Here is a 22,469-nt window from a genome sequence, read left to right on the forward strand (position 1 = left end):
AAATTTAAAACATTTTATTTGGCAATTAAATTAAAAGCATATTAAAAAAGAAAACGTGGAAAACTTCAAAAATAAAATATACCTACACAATGACTTATTTTTTACACATTTATTTATTCACACTCTTTATCAAAATACAATTCCATGTTCACTTTGCCCAGCTAACAAGAGTACATACCCCATTCCAAGTTAGGAAATTACATTTTAATATATTATAATAGTTAACAAATTAATACAGAGCACAGACAAACAAAATATAAACTTATTCGTATACACATTTTGATACATATACATACAGATATACACATATATACACATATATACACATACATATATACACATGTACATACACACACACGTACATACACCCATGCGCATACACATACATTCATTCATAAAAACTGACAATTTATTTATCCGAAACTTTATGGTCATCTATAAATATATATTTTTAAAATTATTCCTTATTTTTTATATTTTATTTTCGATACTACGATATTTCCAAATTATCAAAAAATTAACACGAATTCACACGAAATAAATATGAGGAATTTTAGTGTTTTTTTTTTACATATATTTATTAGTTAATTGACTATTAAACTGAGGCCATTTAAAATATAAATATTGTCGTTGCGCCGGCAATATCAGTTAAGTGATTAAAAAAAAATTAACTTCTCATTAAGATTAAACAATTTTGTTTCCACAAAATATAGTTAAATATTTTGTCAAAATAAAATGACGTATTTTTCCATTTTGTCACCAATAAAAATGTATTTAAAATTAACATCCATCATTAAAAAAATTAATTGTTTAAATTATCTCCTTAAAAAATTCAAAATGTCATTTATCAGTATATTGCCGGCGCAACGACAATATCGTATTATCAGCATTACGATTTTAAAGTTTTTTTTTTCTGAAATAACTCCACGTGTGACGTCAGAGGTTCTCTTCCGCTTATTCTCGATCAGTTCTGCCAAATGGTCCATTCAAGGCAAGCTAACCGGAGATCTACCATAACTCTCTCATCGTTGGTTGATTCATATGAACTAGTGACGTCGTTAAAAGTAGTTCGTATTTATCAAAAAAAAATTCGTACAATTTCAGGAAACTTTGGGGTACTTTTTAATGCTCCAATTTTTACCACGCGCAAGAAAACATTTGTTCTATCCAATTTCCCGTAGGGCTAAAGTTCCTCAATGCGGTGCGGTGGTCAGTCCGGAATGAAGGGGCTCACGTTAGTACGGTGCGCGGTGTCTCGTGACGTCACGCGGGCCATTATTCAACTTTTACTGCTCTTGACCTCAGGTGGCGAAACTCGAGGAATTTGGAGCTACTTCATCTTCTTCCTCTTTACTATCTCCATATCGCCTGGGTACCAGTTTAGTCGGCCGTAAAATGAACAAGAACTTAATCTAAGTAAATCACGCCGTCGCGTCGCGTCGAGATTTTTTTACCATTCTCCACTGAGGCCAGGCAGAAAAAGAGTAAATGATTTGTTTACCCAGGAAACCCAATGGGGTATATTATTATTATATTTTTTTGCTTGCATTTTAAAAATAATAACGGTCTTTGAAATACTGTCCAGTAAAAAAAATGTTTTTGCTAATTATTAGTGGCATAAGAAGTATTTTTAAATTTGTAATTTTGAACTCCCGCAACGACGGTCATTCCATTGGCCACGCCCCTAATACGTCACGATTCATGTCTATTTGTTCCTCTCATTTAAATTTATTTCGAACATTGTCTCGAATCTTGACGTCACAACTGCCAAGGCCAAACATGTAACGTATTTATATTAAATTTCTTTTTTACGTTTATGTATGAAAACATTTTTCCACAATATCCATATTGATTTTGAAAATACAATTGATTATTTTTATCGGTATTTGTAGTATGTGATATTTCCCTATTATAGATTAAGTTTTTTTAAATTTATCCCCTTGTTTATTTTTAATATCTTTCCATTATTTTCTTCTGAAAAAGGTTCTTGTAGGTATATAATTTGTACAAATATTTATTAATTCTACTCTTATTTTGTATGTTTGATTTCGCATGTAACTAAATTTGTTTAATTTATTATTTATAGTTGATTATTTTTTATGTAATCTTCTTTGGAATGTTAGTGTTAATTGTTTTATTCTTTATTTTTCGGAATTGTTATTCTATTGCGTCATGTGTAATTATAAATTATTTTATTTTACTATTCTTGTTAATTATTATACACGGGCACAACCTAAAAAACCTTAATACGTTACTGAATATGTAAATGAGTGTAATTTTTATTGTTATTATTATTAATAAATTTTATAAAAAGTACATGTTTTTGTAAAATTCTAAACATATCTACTTTTACACATCTAGTAAATGTTTTCACTGTAACTCTCCAAAAAAGAGACCAACTCTTGTGCTTGGAGAGTGACTTACACTGTTTTAGTTGTTTATTTGTAGGAGTTTACACAATTTTTAATACGAGTACATGAAAAAGAAAAATAAAAAGATAGGACATATAAAGAAAAAACTTAAAACAATAATACATTCATACTAATTAAAATTTAATGTTGTTTTTACACGAGTTCAAAATATTTCTTTAGATTAACTTTAAATTGATTTATCGATATATTATTTTTAATAGTTTTTAGTTCATTGGGAAGATTATTATAATTTTTGACATCTGTGAAGACAAAGTTATTTTGACCATGACTTGTATGGAATTTAGGAATTTTAATATTACGTTGGTATCTGAGTGACTTATTCATCTCAAATTCAAAGTCATTTTTTTCTCACACGGGTGGTAATTTGATATCACTATTTTCGAACATTATATGTAATTATCTCATTTACTTCAAAAGTTATCATGTTTTGGAAATTGCACAATCACAAAATTTTGTGTCCTGAACATTTCATTCAATGTGACTCCGCAGGTTTATCCATAAACTGTCACCTATTAAAATCTAATATCTAATAAATATTTCCTCTTCAGTTCAATTAAGTAAGCAGTTTTTATCGCCGTCCTGTAAAAATAACAAAAAATATGTATGCGGTATTATTACTCAAGGTACTACGTGTGATCTTTGAAAATATGATTTTCTCATTTTGATCCTAGTTTTGATGTAATTTTTTTAAATAAAATCAATTTTCGCAAACTACAATAATATAATGGCTCAGTTGTTTTCGCCACCAAGACGACGAACATTAATAAAACTATCGGTCTGCCTTTATTTCGGCTTTAACCCTGTTTCCGTGGCGTCCTGCGTCGACATTGAACACAACTTCTTTCCTCTCGTGGATATCCAGGAATTTGGCTACGCACCGATCTAGGCAGACTGATTTACCTTTCCTAACTCAACTAAGAAATTATTGTTTAATAATACATTTTAAAAAACATGGTGTTAATGTTTCACCCAATGATCGTAATATAAATCGTCTGAAACTCTAGTGATTATATTTAACGACGTGTGATTATTATTATCCTTATAAAAAACAGCGCGTTTTTTGCTCACGGTAATAACAAGCTGTTCAAGGCAGGTCGCTGCTAATCTGTACGCTGAGTTTATATCGCGACTCAATGGAGAATATACGATGGTATTGGCCATTGATCTTTCTATCGAGTCATTCACTCTTATTTTTTATATATCTTGCCCCACTTCTGACGCAGAATTTGGCGCACAAATTTCGCACAACACACATAGCTACGTCACAGCAATGGCTTGGACCGATCACATCGTTTTGGAGAAAGTCGGAGCAAAAATTGACACATAAAATGGTTAGACAAATCGGACATCGGGTCAGCCGCGAGCCGCGAGCCGCGAGGAACACTTTTATTAGAAATTTTTAGCAGGTACTAAATAAGATAAGACTTAGTAGCGATTTTTGTATGAACAGAATACAATTTTTTGAACGTGTATAAGTAATATGTGATTTTTATTGAATCTTTATTTGAATTTGGCAGATGAAATTTAAGATTTATTTACTCGCGTACTTTTTACAGAAATTAAAAAGCGGCGAGTTAATTTTTAATCACCGGTATCCATAAAGACGTTCGTCTTTATTTTTTTCTACTAATATTGGTAGTCGGCATAACACAGAAAAGTTTGTTTTATAGTTTGATTGGTTTGTTTGTTTTGGAGCGAATTCCTGTCGTTGATCTAAATTGAAAAAAATAAAATTACCACATATCTCCGTTCCTTTAAAACCACAATCATGTAATTCAAAAATATATGTTTTTTAGATAAAGTTTGCTTAATTTGACACAATAATTCGTCTGTTTTAATTTTAATTATATGGTAAAAATGAAAAAATATTGAAAAAAGAATGGTACCCATATAATTAAAATTAAAACAGACGAATTATTGTGTCGAATTAAGCAAACTTTATCTAAAAAACATATATTTTCAGACAAAATCGCATATTCAATAAACTCTGTCGATTTATTATTCATTTAAAACGAACATTCAATCATTTCTTAAGCATAAAAGTAAAAATATATATATATATGTAAAATAACAAAAATGTTCAAATAACCAGTGATATGCAAATAACTTGTTTAGTACGCGCTGAATACAAAATCTTTAAAAAAATCTTTATAAATTAATTCAGGTTCAAAGGGATTTGTAAAAAAATGTTTTTAATTTGAGATTCATATTCATCGATTTCTTCAGGTAAATTAAAGTTTGCGTTATGGATGTAATTGTGACATTTGTTTCGTTATACTTCCCAAGGTGTAAATTGCTGCCTCACATTTTTTGACACGCCATTGTTTTCATGTTAGTTGGCAATTTCCATTCTAAATGCTTCTTTATTCATAAGATTAAGAAATCGCTGCATTTAATTCCAAATTTTAAGATCTCTGAAATATCTATAAGAATAATTTACTGAGAAGTATAAACCGAGTAATGACTATGTACTTAAAGAATTTTGTTAAAAAAAATTAACTAACCTATAAAAAAATATTATTTGCCACCAAGAGCAGGAATATTTATTGTACCCACCTTTCTATTTAATTTATTAACTTTATTTAACACATTATATACATATACATTGTATATTTTATTTTTATACATACAAGAGCCGTATATTGCATCCAGCAAAGTTCTTCCCACCTACCCAAACAGTTCAGTTCGAGAAAAAAAGTACCTTATATATTATGGATATATTCCAGGTATATTAATTAAAATCTTATATTTATTTATAAAACAGAACATGTATATGTAAATGATTTAATAAAACGCAGTACATTTAACATGCGGTATATGCTAGCTCAGTATCCAGCAGGGCCCCAATTACAAAAGGAAGTAAACATTTATCTTAAATTTTATCTGCAAAATAAAATTAGGTTTTCTGTATGAAAAGCAGAATACGCATACATTTTTTTCTTCTGAACATGTTTAATTATAGGTTACCGACGAAGATATTTAAAATTTTCATGCAAATATAGTCATTTTTGTACACAAATATCGGGTTTTCTTTATAGACAGTCGAAGATAACTATGTTAACTTCCCATTGTAATCGGGGCCTAGGGCTGGTATTCCGAACGCAATCATTTTCATTTTTTTTATTAAATAAAATAAGAGCCATTGTAACAAGCAAATACAGTATTTATAAATAAATCCAAATTACAGGCCAATTATAGCGCGGTATATCGCATTTTTACGTACTAAATACGCATTTACGAGTAAATAGTCTATATAAGCGAAATTTAAATAATTTGTTAAAAAATGGCTTCTGGATTTGTGTCCCGAGAACTGCCTTAAGATGGTCACCCTACCAAAACTGTAGTATATTTGAAGTCGGAATTATTGTTGCATGTCTGCTATTTACATTTTATGTTTATATCCATACTGTGTTATTTATTATATCATATTTATTTATTATTTACAATAACATAATATTAAAATAATGTAAATGAATGCCTCGACACGGGTTATGCTCAGTGAAGTGTTCATATAAAAAAGAAAAAAAAAGGTTTTATGTGAAATAAATAAATAAATATGTAAATGTAATAAAAAGGTACATTTTGCCACATCACTTTTATTAAATATGTATAGATGAATCTGACTTTTTTTAGAAATATGTAATTAACTACCCAAAGCGTAACATCAGTAAAACCGTTCTTAAGAAATTTTATTTTATCAAATAAAAAAAATCCGTTTAACTATATTCTTATAAAACAGTCAAAATACGCTGCGGTTGGTGTTACAATACAGTGCCCTATACGCCATTAGGTGCGGAAAGCGAATAATGATAATTAACGTTTCTCTTTTTTTTATAAGTTTTGTGTTAAATGTATTTATTTTTAATATAAATTAACATGAAACATGTATTTGAAGACATTTGTTTATCTAAACAAATTGGAATGTACCAAAAGTAGAAAAAAAAGTTTTTTGATTTGTTTACATCTTATAAACATGTTATAAAATTATCAAAAGATAACAAATGTTTACTTTCTGTCTGTGCAATACACATATTTCCTTATTTCTATGAGTGAAACCAGCCCAGAACCAAATAAAGGCAATAACTAATACTTAATGTTTAAGCCATTCAAATTCCTTAAGAAATGGTTTCTGGTTCTTTTACCGCTGACTATAAACCAGTTCTATCAACAATTATTATTATTGTCAAACTATAATTTAACGATTATAAATTCGACGTACTCTACGTAAAGTACTTTAACTGCATTGTTGACGACCTTAGATGTTTTAAAATGTTATTTTATGATACTTATCTTCAAACATAAAACAATGATAAACACGGTTTTTCGGGGCCAGACCGCTTTTAGAAAGCTTTAAAAAAAATCCTAATAAAATTTGTCCAATAAGTCATTAAAAAAAAAACACAAATTGTAATCTCAAAATAAAGTAAATCGTACATTTATCGGACAAGCAGTCCCTCCATATGCCCCTACCCCTCTCCTACTCATCCGCTTCCCTTGTCCGCGTCTGATGCGTATGGTTTCGTTGGTAAATTACGTTTTTATCGCTTTTTTTTGTCGGGGAGGAAGGGATGCTTGTCAGAGGAATTAAAGATTTACTCCATTTTGAGATCATATTTTTTTTATTGAAATGTCTTTTTGGAAAAAAATTATTGAGATTTTTTTAGAAGCTTACCACGAGGAATGTTCCCCTGAAGTTTCGCGGTCTGGCCCTTAAAAACCATGTACAGAGGTTCATAATTTAAAGACGCATTCAATTCAGATACAAAGATTAATAAAAAGAAAAGTGATGTTAAAACCTTATATTCATCTAAAATCCTAAGTTAATAAAAAATCTCACTAATATTGGCTGTATCTTCAATCGTGACGTCCACCGGTATAGTACGCGACAGAGTCAAAATATTCATGTTCCTGGATCACGCACGACAAGGTACGGTCTAAGGTCTCTGCTGTGTCTTGCTTGTAGTGAATATAACAGACAACCGGAGGTACGTGGATGGTAAAATTTAGTTTTAAGTTTTTGTTTTACCTCAGATTTTTCTTCATCATCATCATTCCTTTTCGGCACCAATGGTGCATAGGGCACTGCATTGGTATACCAATTGCAGCGCATCGCGATCATGGATTTTTTTTGTTAAATGAAGGTAAGATGATCAGTTGTCAGTCATCGCTTCAGGTGCCAGTCCAGGTATTATGAAATATTCTAGTGTAAAATCATATTTTTTAATAAATATTTCGGAAATCGAACCCCAGACCTCTTGCATGGTAGGCGAATACGCTAACCACTATACCACGAGGCTGACAGATATTTCTTACTGTATGTAAATGTTTAGTTTTTATTTCATTGCATTTTAAAATTTATTTCCTATGTTATTTCCGTTTTACGTACATTTTTATTATTTTATTTTTTATTTTATTATTATTATTTTTATTTTTTTTAAAGGGAATAACCCGCTAAGCCTCTATTTTAGAGGCTTGTCAGCAGGTGGGAAAGAGGGGATATGGAAGGAGGTAGTGAAAAATTCACCACAACACCCAGACCAATTGAGAAGAAAATCTTTCATGGATTTTTTTCTTATATATTATTACTTTTACTATATTGTTACTTTACTTTTATGTAATTATTTTTGTGTCCTTAAATGAGTTTGTTGTAACTCCTGCGAGTACAATTTTTTTGTGTGATTCGCAGATATAACACTACGTAGCGCACGTCGACTTTATTGCCGTAAACCCCTAAGGGCCCAGTTGTACAAAAAAAGTTAGGTTAAAAACAAAATAAAAAACATTTAAAAGTTAAGTTTCGGGATAGTTTTTATTTTGAAAACTGTAGGTATTTGTTTATTTACTTTTAAACTTCTCCTATTGTTCGCTAACTTAATTAAGTTACGAAACGCATTTACCCACGGGAATTAGTAACATTTGTTGGAATAATAACTATCTTTTTCTACGTACGAACGTCCACGTTTTGAAATTAGCACTTTTTGAAATTGTTGATACAAATCGTATTCTTCCAATGAGGAAGTTCAATGTCTTTTTTTTATTTGTTAAAAGAATATTTAACTGAGCCAAAATTTTATTTTTTTATTTTTATATATCGTATTATCAGCGCTATGATTATTTAAAGTTTTGTATTCCTGAAATAACTCCGCGTGTGACGTCAGAGGTTGTTCTATGACAGTTCTTCCGATTCGTTCGTTTACGGTTACCAAACCGGATATCCTTCAAAGCTCTCATATCATTAGATGGTTCATATAAACCAGTGACGTCATTCAAAGTAGTGCGTTTTTATTAAAATATTATTTTTTTTTCGTACATTTTTAAGAAATTTTACCGTACGATTTTATCCTCTAATTTTTATAGCGCGCAAGAAAACATTTTTTGTATCCAATTTCCCGTAGGGCTGATTAGTAAATGTTTTTTATGTACATCCGCACTCAGATCATGCCTTTGCACTATTTTTTGTTTACATGTTATCGATTTTGTTTATCGATATGTTTAACTTAAAAAAATTAAATTCAAATGTACCTACCTATCTATATTGGATATAAGCAGTTCTTATTAAATTTTCACAGCATTTTTATCGTTTGCAATTTGAATGTCCTTTTGTTTTCGTGCGTCAGATTTTTTGTCACGAATGGTTTTTAGTCTCACAAGAATCGAGAGTTTTTTTTACAAACAAAACACGAATGTCGTTGTTTTATTTAGCTTTTTGTATTTAACAACGTTCTTTTGTGTTTTATACACGATTATTACGTGAATCAAGAGAAGTCTTTTACCGATTGGCTAATGTAATATAAACAATCATTGTTATGGGTATATAATGAAGTGTGAGTTGTGTGTTGCACCATGGTTACACCATAAAGCCTTATAAATTTATAAGATTTTATAATGTTCATAATCATATAACTTTAAACATTACATTTTTAAATTTGAAGTTTTTCTTAAAATATGCTTGAAATACTGGTTTCTTTTTTTAAAATTAATCTGAGCATGTTTTTATATTTTTTAACTATTTTTAATTACAAAATGTATATTTGAAGCACCTTCTTTGTGGTTATTCATTATAATAAAATAAATAAAAAAACATCTTTGTTTTTAAACACTTTTTTTTTTGTCGACCCGTTTCAAAGCTACACTTATTTTTTTATTTTTTTTTACAATAAACATAAGAGGTTAAACAGAGTATTTAAAAAGGGATAATTACATAGCAATGAAATAGATATTAACAGTAAAAATAGTAAACAAAAAATCCCACAAAGGCATGGCCGGTTCGTGGGTATACAAGAAATGTTTATGAATTTTTCGCTCCTATAATAAATAGACGGGTATAATATTTTTGTGATTTATAAGAAAGAGAAAAGAAAACATTTTGTAAAAGATTCGAAGGTATTAGTTAATTATACATTGATAAAGAAGATTATGTAGTTTTGAAACCGGTCGATTGATAAAAATAAGTGATTAAAAACAAAGTTGTTTTTTTTATTTATTTTTCTTTTAGAATTGTCTTAAATTTCTTTTATTGTTGCTTTTCATAGGTTCTTTTTTAAAATTATTTTTATGCATGTATATTTTTCCTCTCAAAAAACTTTTTTTTTCATTTGAGCGTGTTTTGATTCTTATTTATTTAAATTTTTACTTATTAACTACCTATTTTAAGTTAGCTTTTTTATTTTTAATATTATTTTAACTTACGTAAATACTGATAAGATACTTTTAACATAACTTTTGTATCCGTTGTTTTAACGTTACTTTAAAGATTGCTTTTTCCTGTAATTACTTTGAGTGTGTTTTTAATTTGATGTTTTTATTGATTTAAATTTTAATGTAATCTGTAAACCACATTTAGTTTTGTTTTTTTTCCTAATAATATTATTGTACCTGAAAAAATCAAAATAGTTAATTGATTACCTTAGCATGTAATATAATATGGAAACTTCACTGGTCCATTAGAATTAAGTCTAATTTTGTATAGTCTTAAACTATGTTATTGTACTGTTTGTTTCCCGAATAAAAGAAAATATGATAATAAAAGTAATAAATATATATAAAAATACAACATATGACATTATGAATTTATCCAAAACAGACACTCGGCGTTTTTTTTACGTATGTACATAAATAATACGTAAAAAATGGTTTTGGGATATCTGAGCGTATATCGTATGTTTATAATTTCATTATCAAGATTTTTTTAGAAACCGCACTGTACCCGTTCAAAAAACGACAGTCATAATTAGCAGATACTCTCAAAACAAATAAAAAAATATTTCCCTTACAATTTCTTCTGGAGTTGTTAGGATCGTTAAGTGACTGGTCATTTAAATACCTTATAATGTATCTGTATTTATGCATTATATAATAATAATAATAATAATCTTTACTTACTTTAATAAATACAAAATAATAAATCAAAGGTATACATGACAAAAAGGCGGACAAAAGGCTGCTGACAGTTTCTTACAGTCCATCCAATAAACTGAAATAAAATACAATAATAATTATCATCAGAATAAAATTTAAAAATTAAATGAACAGTTTAGAAAAAATAAGGGATAAAAATATAATAATGGTGCTTACATTATTTACATGAAATACATTTTTATTTGCTCTATTTCTTCTTTCAAATATTCATGAATACTGTATGTGGTAACATTTATCTATTAAAAACACTCAACACTCTTGCAAATTTTTTGACACAATTAATTTCCTTTATTTTTATTTTAAGTTTTAAAAATATTTTTACGGTCATGCATGTAGGCCCCCTTTAAATAAACGATTTTTTCGCCAATGGAATTTTTAATTTACTTTTTTTTTCTAGTTTTGTAAACGTGTCCTGTTTGTAAAAATATTTTGGTCTCGATTTTACGATAAGAAAAAGTTCCATGATATAAATACCCGTTAATATTGATAAATAGTCGTCCATCTTTCAAAAAGGCGTATCTCGTATTTGTCTTAATTGAGTTATGAATATTTTTTAAAATATTAAAATATATTCATGGAATAAATGGGCATCATAATGTCTTCAAATAATAAATAGAAATTTAGTGTAATAAAAATTGCCCTGCATGTTGCTAGGTAATCAGCATTTATTATTTTCCTAAAACGTCTTTTTTTAAGTAGAAAAATTTCATTATAATAATAAAAATACTTTTTAGTTTTATTTCACTTTTATTTATAATTTTTTATAAATTTTTTACCAGTGACCGGGTTTCAAAAATGAATTATTAATTAAATTAAAAATTATAAATAAAAGTGGAATTAAACTATAAAGTATTTTTATTATTATAATTAAAATGCAAATTCACCAAGAAATGTCAGTAGAAAAACTCAATATAATAAAAATTTCGAGTTACCCCAAAAGATATTACCATGTTTTAAAATTGAAAAAACTGAATTGAATTGAAGAAAAAGAAGTTGAATTGAATAAACACGGTTTTCATTGGGACGGAGGTTAACGATGTAGATTATAATATGAAGTTCATGGTGTGAATGTGATCTTGACGTTGAGATTTCGAGTCACATGTTTTTTTGGTGTTTCAATAAATCAAGCAAATTCTCTTAAATACGAGATTAAATTAAATTAAATTAAATTAAATTAAATTAAATTAAATTAATTCTCGTATATTTGATTGAGGGTGCTAACAGGAACGTAAATTTCTACATATATACCCCCAAATCCAGATGCAGACGTTTTTGGACTTCCAGCAATTGACATAAAATTATTTTGTTTAAGGTTGGAGATCAAGTCGTGAGGGTTAATGGATACAGGATCAGCGATGCCTTACACAAAGAAATGTTGAGCCTTATTGCGAGCCTAAACTACCTCAAACTGAAAGTCAGAAGTAAGTACAGACATTCCTTATTTTCAATATTCAAATTGTGTTGATCAAGTAATATTCTATAGAAGATAACATGGAAGTATAGGCATGTACAGGACTTATGACCTGTCATTGGCTGGTTTAAGTGCCATTAAGTGGCCACTTTACACATAGTGTAGCATTCACCATTCCACACATATTTTTTTAATATCTTATTAAAAAAAATCATAAATGGTACATGTTTTTTAAAAATTCCATACGTATCTTCTTTTACACATCTAGTAAATGTTATCATTGTAACTCTCCAAAAAAGAGACTAACTCTTGTGCTTGGAGAGTGACTTACACTGTTGTAGTTGTTTATTTATAAGAGTTTATATAATTTTAAATACGAGTACATAAGAAAAAAAAACATACACTATATAAAGAAAAAAACATAAAACAATAATAAATTCATACTAATTAAAATTTAATGTAGTTTTTACACGTGTTCAAAAAATTTCTTAAGATTTACTTTAAATTTATTTATTGATATATTATTTTTAATAGTTGAGGATCTATGTTCCTTCAATTTTTTCATCGGTTGATGCTTGTAAAGTTAAAGAGCTGAAACCTTTATTTCTGCGGGTGAGATTCATACAATTGAATCATTTCTTCTTCATGGACCAGGTGGATTTATCAACTATATTTTAAGTTTGTCTAAATTTTTGTATACAAGGACTGGATTCAACTCCCTGTGGAGTTGTTAATATTAACATATTACAACAGCGATGAAGAACATTTTAGAGCAGGTAACATAGAAGTCTAGGTATCTTCAGGGCTTATGACCTGTCGTTGGCTGGTTTAAGAACCCACTTTACACACTGTGTAATATTCACAATTCCGCCCATATTTCAACATCTACATTCCTTCAATTCTTTCATCTGTTGATGTTTGTGAAGTAAAAGAGCTGAAACCTCTATTAATACGGATAAAATTTATGAAATTAAATTATTTCACCTACATACTAGGCAATGCCAGAAAACTTATTTTTATTCTGAATCCAGTCTTGGTCTACGAAAATTTGAACAAACTCAAAATATTGTTATGTAATATTCCTTTTTTATTTTCTTGTACTTTAATTGGAAAATGTGTATTTTTGAACGAAATACGGAATAAAGAAGTATAGTAGATTTTTTTTAAACCATTAAACTGAAACAAACAATTTTTTTTTATATTTCATATTATCAGCGCTATGATTTTTTAAGTTTCGTAATGTTTAAATTACTCCGCCTTTGACGTCACATGTTTTTTACGGTGAGTTCTGCTGATTGGTGAATTGGCTTCTCATAGCTGGAAACCTGTCACAACACTATCATTGGTTGATTCACAAAACTCGTGACCTCATTCAAAGTAGTTAATTTTTATTAAGAACATTTTTATGAATTATTTCTTACATTTTCGAGAAACTTTGCAGTACAATTAAATACTCATGTAAGTTATTCAAAAATATTTAAAAAATCTAATTTCCCGTAGCGCTGATTTTCCTCGTTCAAAAAACAAAGATGAAAGTACGGGTAAACGGCGTGATGGATGGTTTGTGGTTGTTATAGTTTTTTCATTGACTGTTTTGCAATATAAGTTATATTGTACTAAAAAATCATTTTCTCTCTGCACGTAGGTAGTAGATCGATAAAAATGTTGCGTAGATACCCACACAACATTTTTATCGACTTAAGTTGCAAAACATACTTCGGATTCTACATTTCCTTTAGTCCTTGAAATATAGCTTGATTACAATGATAGTTGTCAGCAAAAGTGACGACATAACTTTGTAGTAACGTCTAAGGAGTGATTTATATTGAAAAACGAAAAATCATTCGTATCTGGCATGTTAATTTATTTTTCAATACAATGATTGACATATAAATCAACACAAATGTACAAAATCAGATTTAAAACTAAAATAAACATAATTATTAACGACGTTCTTACAAGGTTACATCATTTTGCAAAAATGTTAGAGATGGGACAAATTGATCAATGTAAATTGATCGAATAAAAAATAATTGATGTGATGTTGTTCATGAAAAAAAGTACAAATATCTTATTTTTTGGTAAACAATTGTCTTAAACACACTAATAAATAGGCTTGTTTTTGCGTTTTTATATCAATTTTCGGAAACAGAGTTTTATGTTTGCATGAAAAAACTTATAAAATCGATTTGATCAGTGATCAGTAATTTCCCATTACTAATGAAATTAGTTTGACAGCTGTCATTTTAATCAAGTTATATTTTAAGGACTAAAGTTATGTTTTGTTTGAAATATTCGTTCATGTTATAAAAATATTCTGGTATGAACGTATCTGTCATTTTATTCCAATATCTTTTTCTGTATTCTAGCTTTGATAAAACTACTTTTTAAAAGCTTTGCAGGTACTCATTTAGCGAAATTTTTACGTAGGTATAAATAAATTTAGTTTCCGTATATACCTACTCGTTCCAACAATAACACTGAGAGAACAATAGTTATCCGATAAGCAATATTGATTAAGACCTTATCTCTAACTTACGAAACAAAAAACCTTGATAAAGTAATTGATTCGCTGAGATTCGTTTAGCACTGTTATTTTTTCAATATTGCAAAAATAAAATTTATAAAATATTTTTTTTCATTTTTAATTGTTTTGATATTTGAAGTACGGCACACATATACATATTCTTAGGTGTGCTCAATTACAACAATTTACTAACATATATTTAATTTACAAGTTAGTTAACACATATTTCTTAACCTTCAGGTTGAATTCTGTTTTTTTTTTCATAAATGTTTTTCCTATTTCATAATTTTTTTTTCCCATATCGAAACGGGTTGTACCCAGTGAGGTGTTTATTTAGAAAATAAAACATAAAAGGTTTTATGTGAAATAAGTAAACGCAAATAAAATTTAAAAAATTTACTGCCTTGCATAAACCTGAATTTTACGACTTCGCATTTTTTCTAAATGGGAATCTGTATCATCGTATTGTTAAATATTATTTGCTTATATGTTAGTACTTTTTACTAATTTAACATTGAATTTACACTTGTGTTTTGGTTTTTAAGACAATACTTAAGGCTTTGTTTTGTAATACGGTTAGTTTGTTTGAATTTTCTTGGTTTAATAAAAATAATATGCTGCTACAGTTGTTAATATGTGGTTCAACAATAATTGTGTTGTAAATAATTTTACACGAATCCTTATCAATAAATTTTCTAATTCAAGTAAAAACTGATATTCATTTTGCAAACTTTTTAATTACCATCTTTCTGTTTGGATAAAATGTAAGTTCCGAATATTCGGTCGTTTTTCTGTCGGTAATTCTTGATAAAACACAAGTTATCAATTAATTTTGTTTCGTATTGAAAAAATGCCAGCTTACGCAAATTCGACGGTATAAAAAAAAGTAGACCCAAACCAAGAAGTTGATTAATACATCGTGTAAAGATTATTTCAAATATATAATAACACGATTTTTCGATACGCATCGCTTTTTTTAGTACCTTTCGTAAGAAAATATCAAGTAAAATAATGTTATTTTCAAACCAACAATAAAACATTGAATTTTTATTTTACGGGCTCAAATATTCCCATAGACAGACATAGATTAGGCAGCACGGCGCGGCGTGATATTTCCCATTTTATGGTACATAAATGAAGTTGTTATTTTTCACTTTACAGTTAGAATATGCACGAGTGATTCGTAATTGATCCAAAATATTCTAGAACTTGTTAGGTGAAAATATTTGGCATTGAGAAAAAATTAGCTGAAATTCGATAATTTTTCTTTTGCATGTTTATTACAAAAATGGCATTCAGTCAATGTTTCTCAATTAATTATTTCGTGCGTTTTATTTAGCTAGAAAAATCCTTTTCCTTTTTTGCGTTACTGCGTAGATATATTATTCTTTTTCAATAATTTTGTAATATTGACATATAAAAAAGACATGAACAACATTTTACAGAATGAAATATAGAAGTCCAGGCATCCACAGGGCTTATGACTTGTCATTGTCTGGTTTAAGTGGCCACTTTACACACTGTGTAACATTCACCGTTCTGCCTATATTTGAACATCTTTATTCCATCAACTCTCCTACCTGTTAAATATTGTGAAGTTAAAGAGCTGAATCCAGTCCTTGTTTACAAAAATTTGGACAAACTCAAACCATTTTCGATGAATCCACCTGGTCCAAGAAGAAGTATAAAAATGAAAAATATTTTCTGGCATTGCCTAGTATGTAAGTGAAATGATGAAATTTGATGAATCTTACCCGCAACAATAAAGGTTTCATATTATTGTTATCAAAAACATTTTTCACTTTGTGGTATGACATTTTACACTTATTTGTTTATACATTTGTATAAACCACTTAATTTTTTTAAATTACAATTCGACCGGTTTCGAGGTTACTACCTCATCGTCAGGAATTTAACTAACTTATAATTACACGCGATGTTATTATATAAATATAAATGTTATTATATAAATAGCAACGCGTGTAATTATAAGTTAGTTAAACTCCTGACGATGAGGTAGTAACCTCGAAACCGGTCGAAGTGTAATTTTAAAAAATTAAGTGGTTTATACAAAATTATAAACAAATAAGAATAAAGGTTTCAGCTCTTTAACTTCACAAACGTCAACAGATGGAAGAGTCGAAGAAATAAACATGTTCAAATATAAGTAGAATGGTGTATGTTACACAGCGTGAAAAGTGGCCATTTAAACCAGCCAATGACAGGTCATAATCCCTGTGGATGCCTGGACTCATAGATTTCCTTCTCTAATATGTTCTTCATGTCTGTTGTAATATGTTAATATTAACATCTCCTTCATCCAGTCTTGTCTACAAAAATTTGGACAAACTCAAAACATTGTTGGTTTTGGAATTTAGAAAGGCGCCGTGGCGCAGTTGGTTAGACGACTTTCTGTAAAATTGACGTCACGGATTTAATTCCCACCCGTTCAGTTGCGAGAAAAAACTCCAAGAAAGATTTTCGCTCAATTGATCTGTGCGTTGCGGTCCGCTTTTCATAACTTTACTCAATATCCTCTCTTCCCCACCTGCTGATAAACCTCTAAAATAGGGTTTTGGCGGGCTATTCGTTTTAAAAAAAGAAACAAGTAAACTTTTTAATATTTTGCGAGTATATAAATAAGTCTCGAACGACAATGCGTTTTTAGTTTGATGATGGGTACTATCAATCTTAAAATAACAATAAATTATTATTTGTGCTTACAGTATACTATTGGGTAATTTTATAAATCATGTGTTTTGTTGATAGGTATTAGATATTGTGAAAATTCGACATTCTAAACCTGAACAAGTTAATAATACGATAAATATGATTGGTCTATCTGTGGCTAACGTTTTGCCTATTGATCTCTATTAGCTAAATCGTGTAAAAATATTGACCTCCGCGTTGAGGTCAACTATTTAACAATCTTCATAACATTCGATAGGTTTTTATTTTTTATATTGAGTAATGGTGTATTGTATTGCAATAGCGATATCGATATATGAAAATATCCTAGTTTAAGCCGATACTAAAATAGTACCTGTTTGTTGTTGTATGCTGTATCTAAATGGTTTAGATCTTTTCGTGCATACTTTTTTATTCAATATTATGGAAATGTATTCATACTAAACAAGTAGCTCAATCACAAATAACTATCGGCGAGTTTAAAAACATGCTAAGCATTTGAGCGATCACAATGAACAATAATAAACATGCTTAAGTTATCGCAGTCATAAGTCAACGCGTGTGTAATCTCTAAGTCAACGCTCGTGACGGTTTGTTTTTCGTTTTCCTCGTAAATAAATATAGTTCATTGGCGAAAAATCGGCGTTTACTATAAACAATAATACAGTATAATGCATTTGCAAAATAGTAAGGAGTATCTAGTACAAAAAAGTGAAAATTTAATTACAATCACTATGGCGACTGCTTTTCTTGACATTTGGCTTGCCGACCGCCGCCTTTGGGTAAATGTAATAAATAGCATTATAAATAATAAATAAATAAAAATAGCAGTTTTGGAATATTTTCCATATTTACACCGGTGAAATTCAAAAATATGTGGTTGCGCAGCAGGATTATACGTCGCGAAACGTAAATATTTTGACATTTAATATTATGTGTTCGCGGATGTTGCATTGTGATCGCGAATACGATAAACAACCATGGTGAGAAATTGTTATCACGTCGATAGTTATTTGTGATTGAGCTACTGAGTAGATAGATTCAAATGACTTTATTTTAAAAATGCATTTAAAAAACGAGTAAATATTTCCACTGTATGTTTTTTATAATTCTTAAAATGTATATTAAACAGATGCAACTACAAGATCGAGCCATCAAAACTAGCAACTATGGTATAAATGAACCAATGAAAAACATTTCAATAAATACAATAAAAGTGTAAAATCATTACCGTGCTCATTTATGATATTTTATCTTCTGGATCTGATATGTAATTACATTTGCGAGTTAACAGAAATGTGTTTTCTAATCTGAGTGCCCGAAATAAAGCGTTGCCAAATGCCAGCGCCATTTCGACGCTTTATCTAGATTTGCTCTCCACCTGTGCGATGTGCGGCCCTTACCCCCTCAAGGTGAATACTCCTGCACACTTGAGCGGCCAAGCATGAAAACCAGGGTTTTTCGTAATAATCGCTACAAATGTTTTCGGCAGAGAATTTTGTTTTTATAATCTAATAGCCAACAAAATATTTAAAGCAATGTGAATCATAATGACTTATTAATATTTTTTCCTTAAAAATATTATCGTCTCGATAATACTTAATCGTTAAAATGTCTTCTTAACTTTCGTATTATTTTTACAAAACGAAACATCATTGAAAAAATAATAAATTAATCAATTAGTCATGATAAAATGATAGTAATATAAGTATTCATGAAGCCTATCTTAGAACAATAAACATAGTATAATATTTTTTAATGGTTTTTGATCTACAAGTAACTAAATAACTTTGGTAAATATTTTTTACACTTTAAAGTTATAATTTAAAAGAAAAAAGAATAGATATTTGTTGTATGTTGTCCTAATGCTCCTATATACCTGCGTGAAAAATTTCAACGCTTATCAGTTCATGGTTTACCTCTTCGTTCTAATTATCAAGGCACTCTCTTAATACCTATCCACAATTCCTCTTTCTTCTCTAACTCATATAGTGTCCATGCGGCTCGACTGTGGAATCATCTCCCATCCATCATCAAAGATGTTACTATATTATCTCTGTTTAAATTACGTCTGAAGAAACATCTCCTTTCTCTTCCTTGATCTCTTCTCCTTTCCTATTTCCTCTTTTTTCTCTTTTCCCATTGAGTAATAGTTTACATTTAAGGTAATTTATAAACAAATACGTTTATTTCTAATTTAATATATCTTTAGCTTTTAAATCTTTATTTTCTGTTGAATATGTTCTGTGACTTGAATTATAAAAATAAAACTATTATTTTATTGGTTGGTTGGAAGAAATTGCCATTTGGCAATAAGCCCGCCAATGTACAAATAATATTATGCACAAAAAGTTAAATAAATAAATGTAAGTAAAAATATGGTAAAAAAATCAAAAAATAATATTGTTAAAAAAACTTAGCCTCTATAAACTTGTATTTATACGAATATGCTCGTTATTTTCTTATTACGTTTTTTTGTAAATATTAATGAACAGCATTTTTCTATAAACTTACATATTATCTATAGGTGTTTGTAAAAGTAAATAAAATTTCGTTCTTCCTCACTACGCCTGTATATCGTTTGACTGTAGTTAGAGCCTTAAAAACATGGCGTAATAATGCGGTCACGGGGGGTAGCGGATACGATCCTTGGCTCGTGCGCCCCCGGGATCCGAATTTAAAAAATATACACATTTAATAAATATTTGAATTAGGTACTTAATAATTAACTTCTCCAATTAATCATGTTTTAGACAATATACGAATGGGTGAATCTGAAACATTAAAAAGATTAATTACTTTCTATAAACCTTTGACCCCTTGCAAACTACTCTTATTTTTTGTTTTTTTTATCGGTTTTTAAAAGTATGTTTTGATGACCCTAACACCGCCATCGGGGTGGGGTGTAGATTGCAGCAAATGGTAGCAATGGCCGGCAAATCATAGCGCACGAGTATTAGGCATACCACTATTTGCGTCATCATGGCTAATTGCTCTGTATAAATTAAAATACGTGTATTTTTAGATGAGTAAATGATACCGTAAAATTAGGAGGCCGGAGAAAATTCAACCTAGAGGCCATTGATATCTGATTTGTAAAAATCTAAGGCATTATAATTTGCAATGTGAAGGATGTAATTTTCACAAATTTGCGGACTCGATTATTCTGATTATGTACATTTTGTTGTTTTTCGAACATCTTGAGTCATTTGAGATTTTTTTATGGTTCTCTGTTGTGCACATGCCAATCCTATGAGCAAAGTCTTAAAATACCTAAAAATCTCGAGGAAAAAAAAAATTGAAAAAAAACATTACGTACATATATATTAGATACTATATAAAAAAATCTGATGTGCACATTTTTAAAATAAGGACGATTATTAAATACTTACTTACTTTCTAAAAAAAAAACATTTGATCAAAAACTTGCATAGATATGAAAAAACCCGCTTTTAATGATTTTTAATTGAAAATAAAAATGTTTTCATATGCATCTAATTATTTTATTGTATTTTCAGATGTGGGAATGATACCGGTGAAAGAGTAAGTATTTCAATTTTTGTTAATCAATAATTTGTAAATTTGTTCAGCAAAAACCTCTCTTTTCAAAACAGTAGAATATCTTTGAACTTTATAATATGGCCTGGCCTCTGTCCTGTGTTCGGGATAGTGCGCAAAGTAATTTAAAGGAAAAAAGATGTCTGGTCAGTACAATAGTTTTCAACATAGTGGGTCCCCGTGAGTTTGAGAATGGTAGGATAAAACTCCAGTTTACATAAGTAACTAAAATAATACAATTATTTTCAGCAGAGGATCCGACCCTCTGACTTGGCGCCTCGTTGCCGAGCCCCCCGGCTCCCCGGCCACCCAGCGCAGCTCCACCCCCCCGCATCCTGTGAAGGGAGACCGAGTGAGGGATGTTAAGCTGACCATCCTCGTACCCCCGAGATCCAAACTAGGATGCGGGTAAGAAACAAAAAATAAATGAGTAAAAATAATTTTAAAACTTTAATACATTTCTACGAAGTTTTTTCTGACTCTACCATGTGTTTCTTTTGGCATTTTTTACACTGGGAGTGAAGGCATGTTATGATTTTTGTAAAAATATTTTTTTTCGTCTTTTTTCAATAAAATACACATGTTAATACAATACTAATACATTATTAGAATTATTTTTTTTAAAGTATTTAAGCATATTTGTCCCGATAAAGCCTTAAATAATAGTTTGTCATCGGGTGCTCAGACATTACAGTCAATATTTATTTATTTTATTTTATAAACATAAACGGCAAATCTGCCTTTTACAAACATTTACAATATTAACATATTTGGCTTAAATATATATATAAAAAAAATAACATGAATTACCTTATACCCAAGATTTATATATATAAAAAAAATTAAACCAAAAATTATACAAGATTTGTATTTAAAAAATTAACCTAAAAATTATACAGCATATTCAGTAGAAAGTTTAAATAATAAAACATTCTACAGTAAAACAACAAGAAAATCATAAGTACTGTTTCACACAGCTAGGCAAAGTGAACAAAAAACTGTAAATATATATATTATGAAATGCGTGAATAAATAAATATAATTACCATTCACCATCTTTGAAAAAATTCAAAAGGTTTTTTCTATAGGAACAATACCCTACACTAAATAAATCAGATACGTGGGAATAACTATTGCCGAGTTCATGAAGTCTATTTAATACGGCATTACAAGTTTAAACTGTCCGTGAATTGTTGCTACATAAGTTTACATAAGTTGTTTTTTTTTTACTATCTTATTTTTAAAAATATATAACTATAAATGTTCTTATTTTTTATTTAAATATTTAATTTTTTTAATGTTTTTATTATTATTTATTATATTTTTACATTTTATTTGCAGTTTCTGAATTACTAACAAGTCTTAACTTTTAAATAGTTTTTTTTTTCCATTACTGGGTTATTTTAATGTATATTAATAACTTACATAGCCGTGG

The 22,469-nt window shown here is 29.0% G+C and overlaps 1 protein-coding gene across 8 annotated transcripts in view; it reads left to right on the forward strand.

Moving 5' to 3' along the window:
• Positions 1–22,469, forward strand: part of LOC148279986 (uncharacterized) — a 169,553-nt gene that overhangs the window by 93,442 nt on the left and 53,642 nt on the right. For 4 of the 8 annotated variants that reach the window (XM_088229099.1, XM_088229106.1, XM_088229100.1 and 1 more), the window contains 3 exons: positions 12,163–12,271; positions 20,995–21,019; positions 21,284–21,442. In XM_088229099.1, coding sequence (XP_088085225.1) covers positions 12,163–12,271; positions 20,995–21,019; positions 21,284–21,442 — 293 coding nt within the window. The remainder of the gene's footprint in view (positions 1–12,162; positions 12,272–20,994; positions 21,020–21,283; positions 21,443–22,469) is intronic. The other 4 variants (XM_088229103.1, XM_088229107.1, XM_088229104.1 and 1 more) reach the window with 1 other exon arrangement.

Source organism: Micrasema longulum, unplaced genomic scaffold, assembly GCF_059751315.1.
Source record: "Micrasema longulum isolate JH-2025_06_02 unplaced genomic scaffold, ASM5975131v1 h1tg000634l, whole genome shotgun sequence".
Classification (NCBI taxonomy): Eukaryota; Metazoa; Arthropoda; class Insecta; order Trichoptera; family Brachycentridae; genus Micrasema; species Micrasema longulum.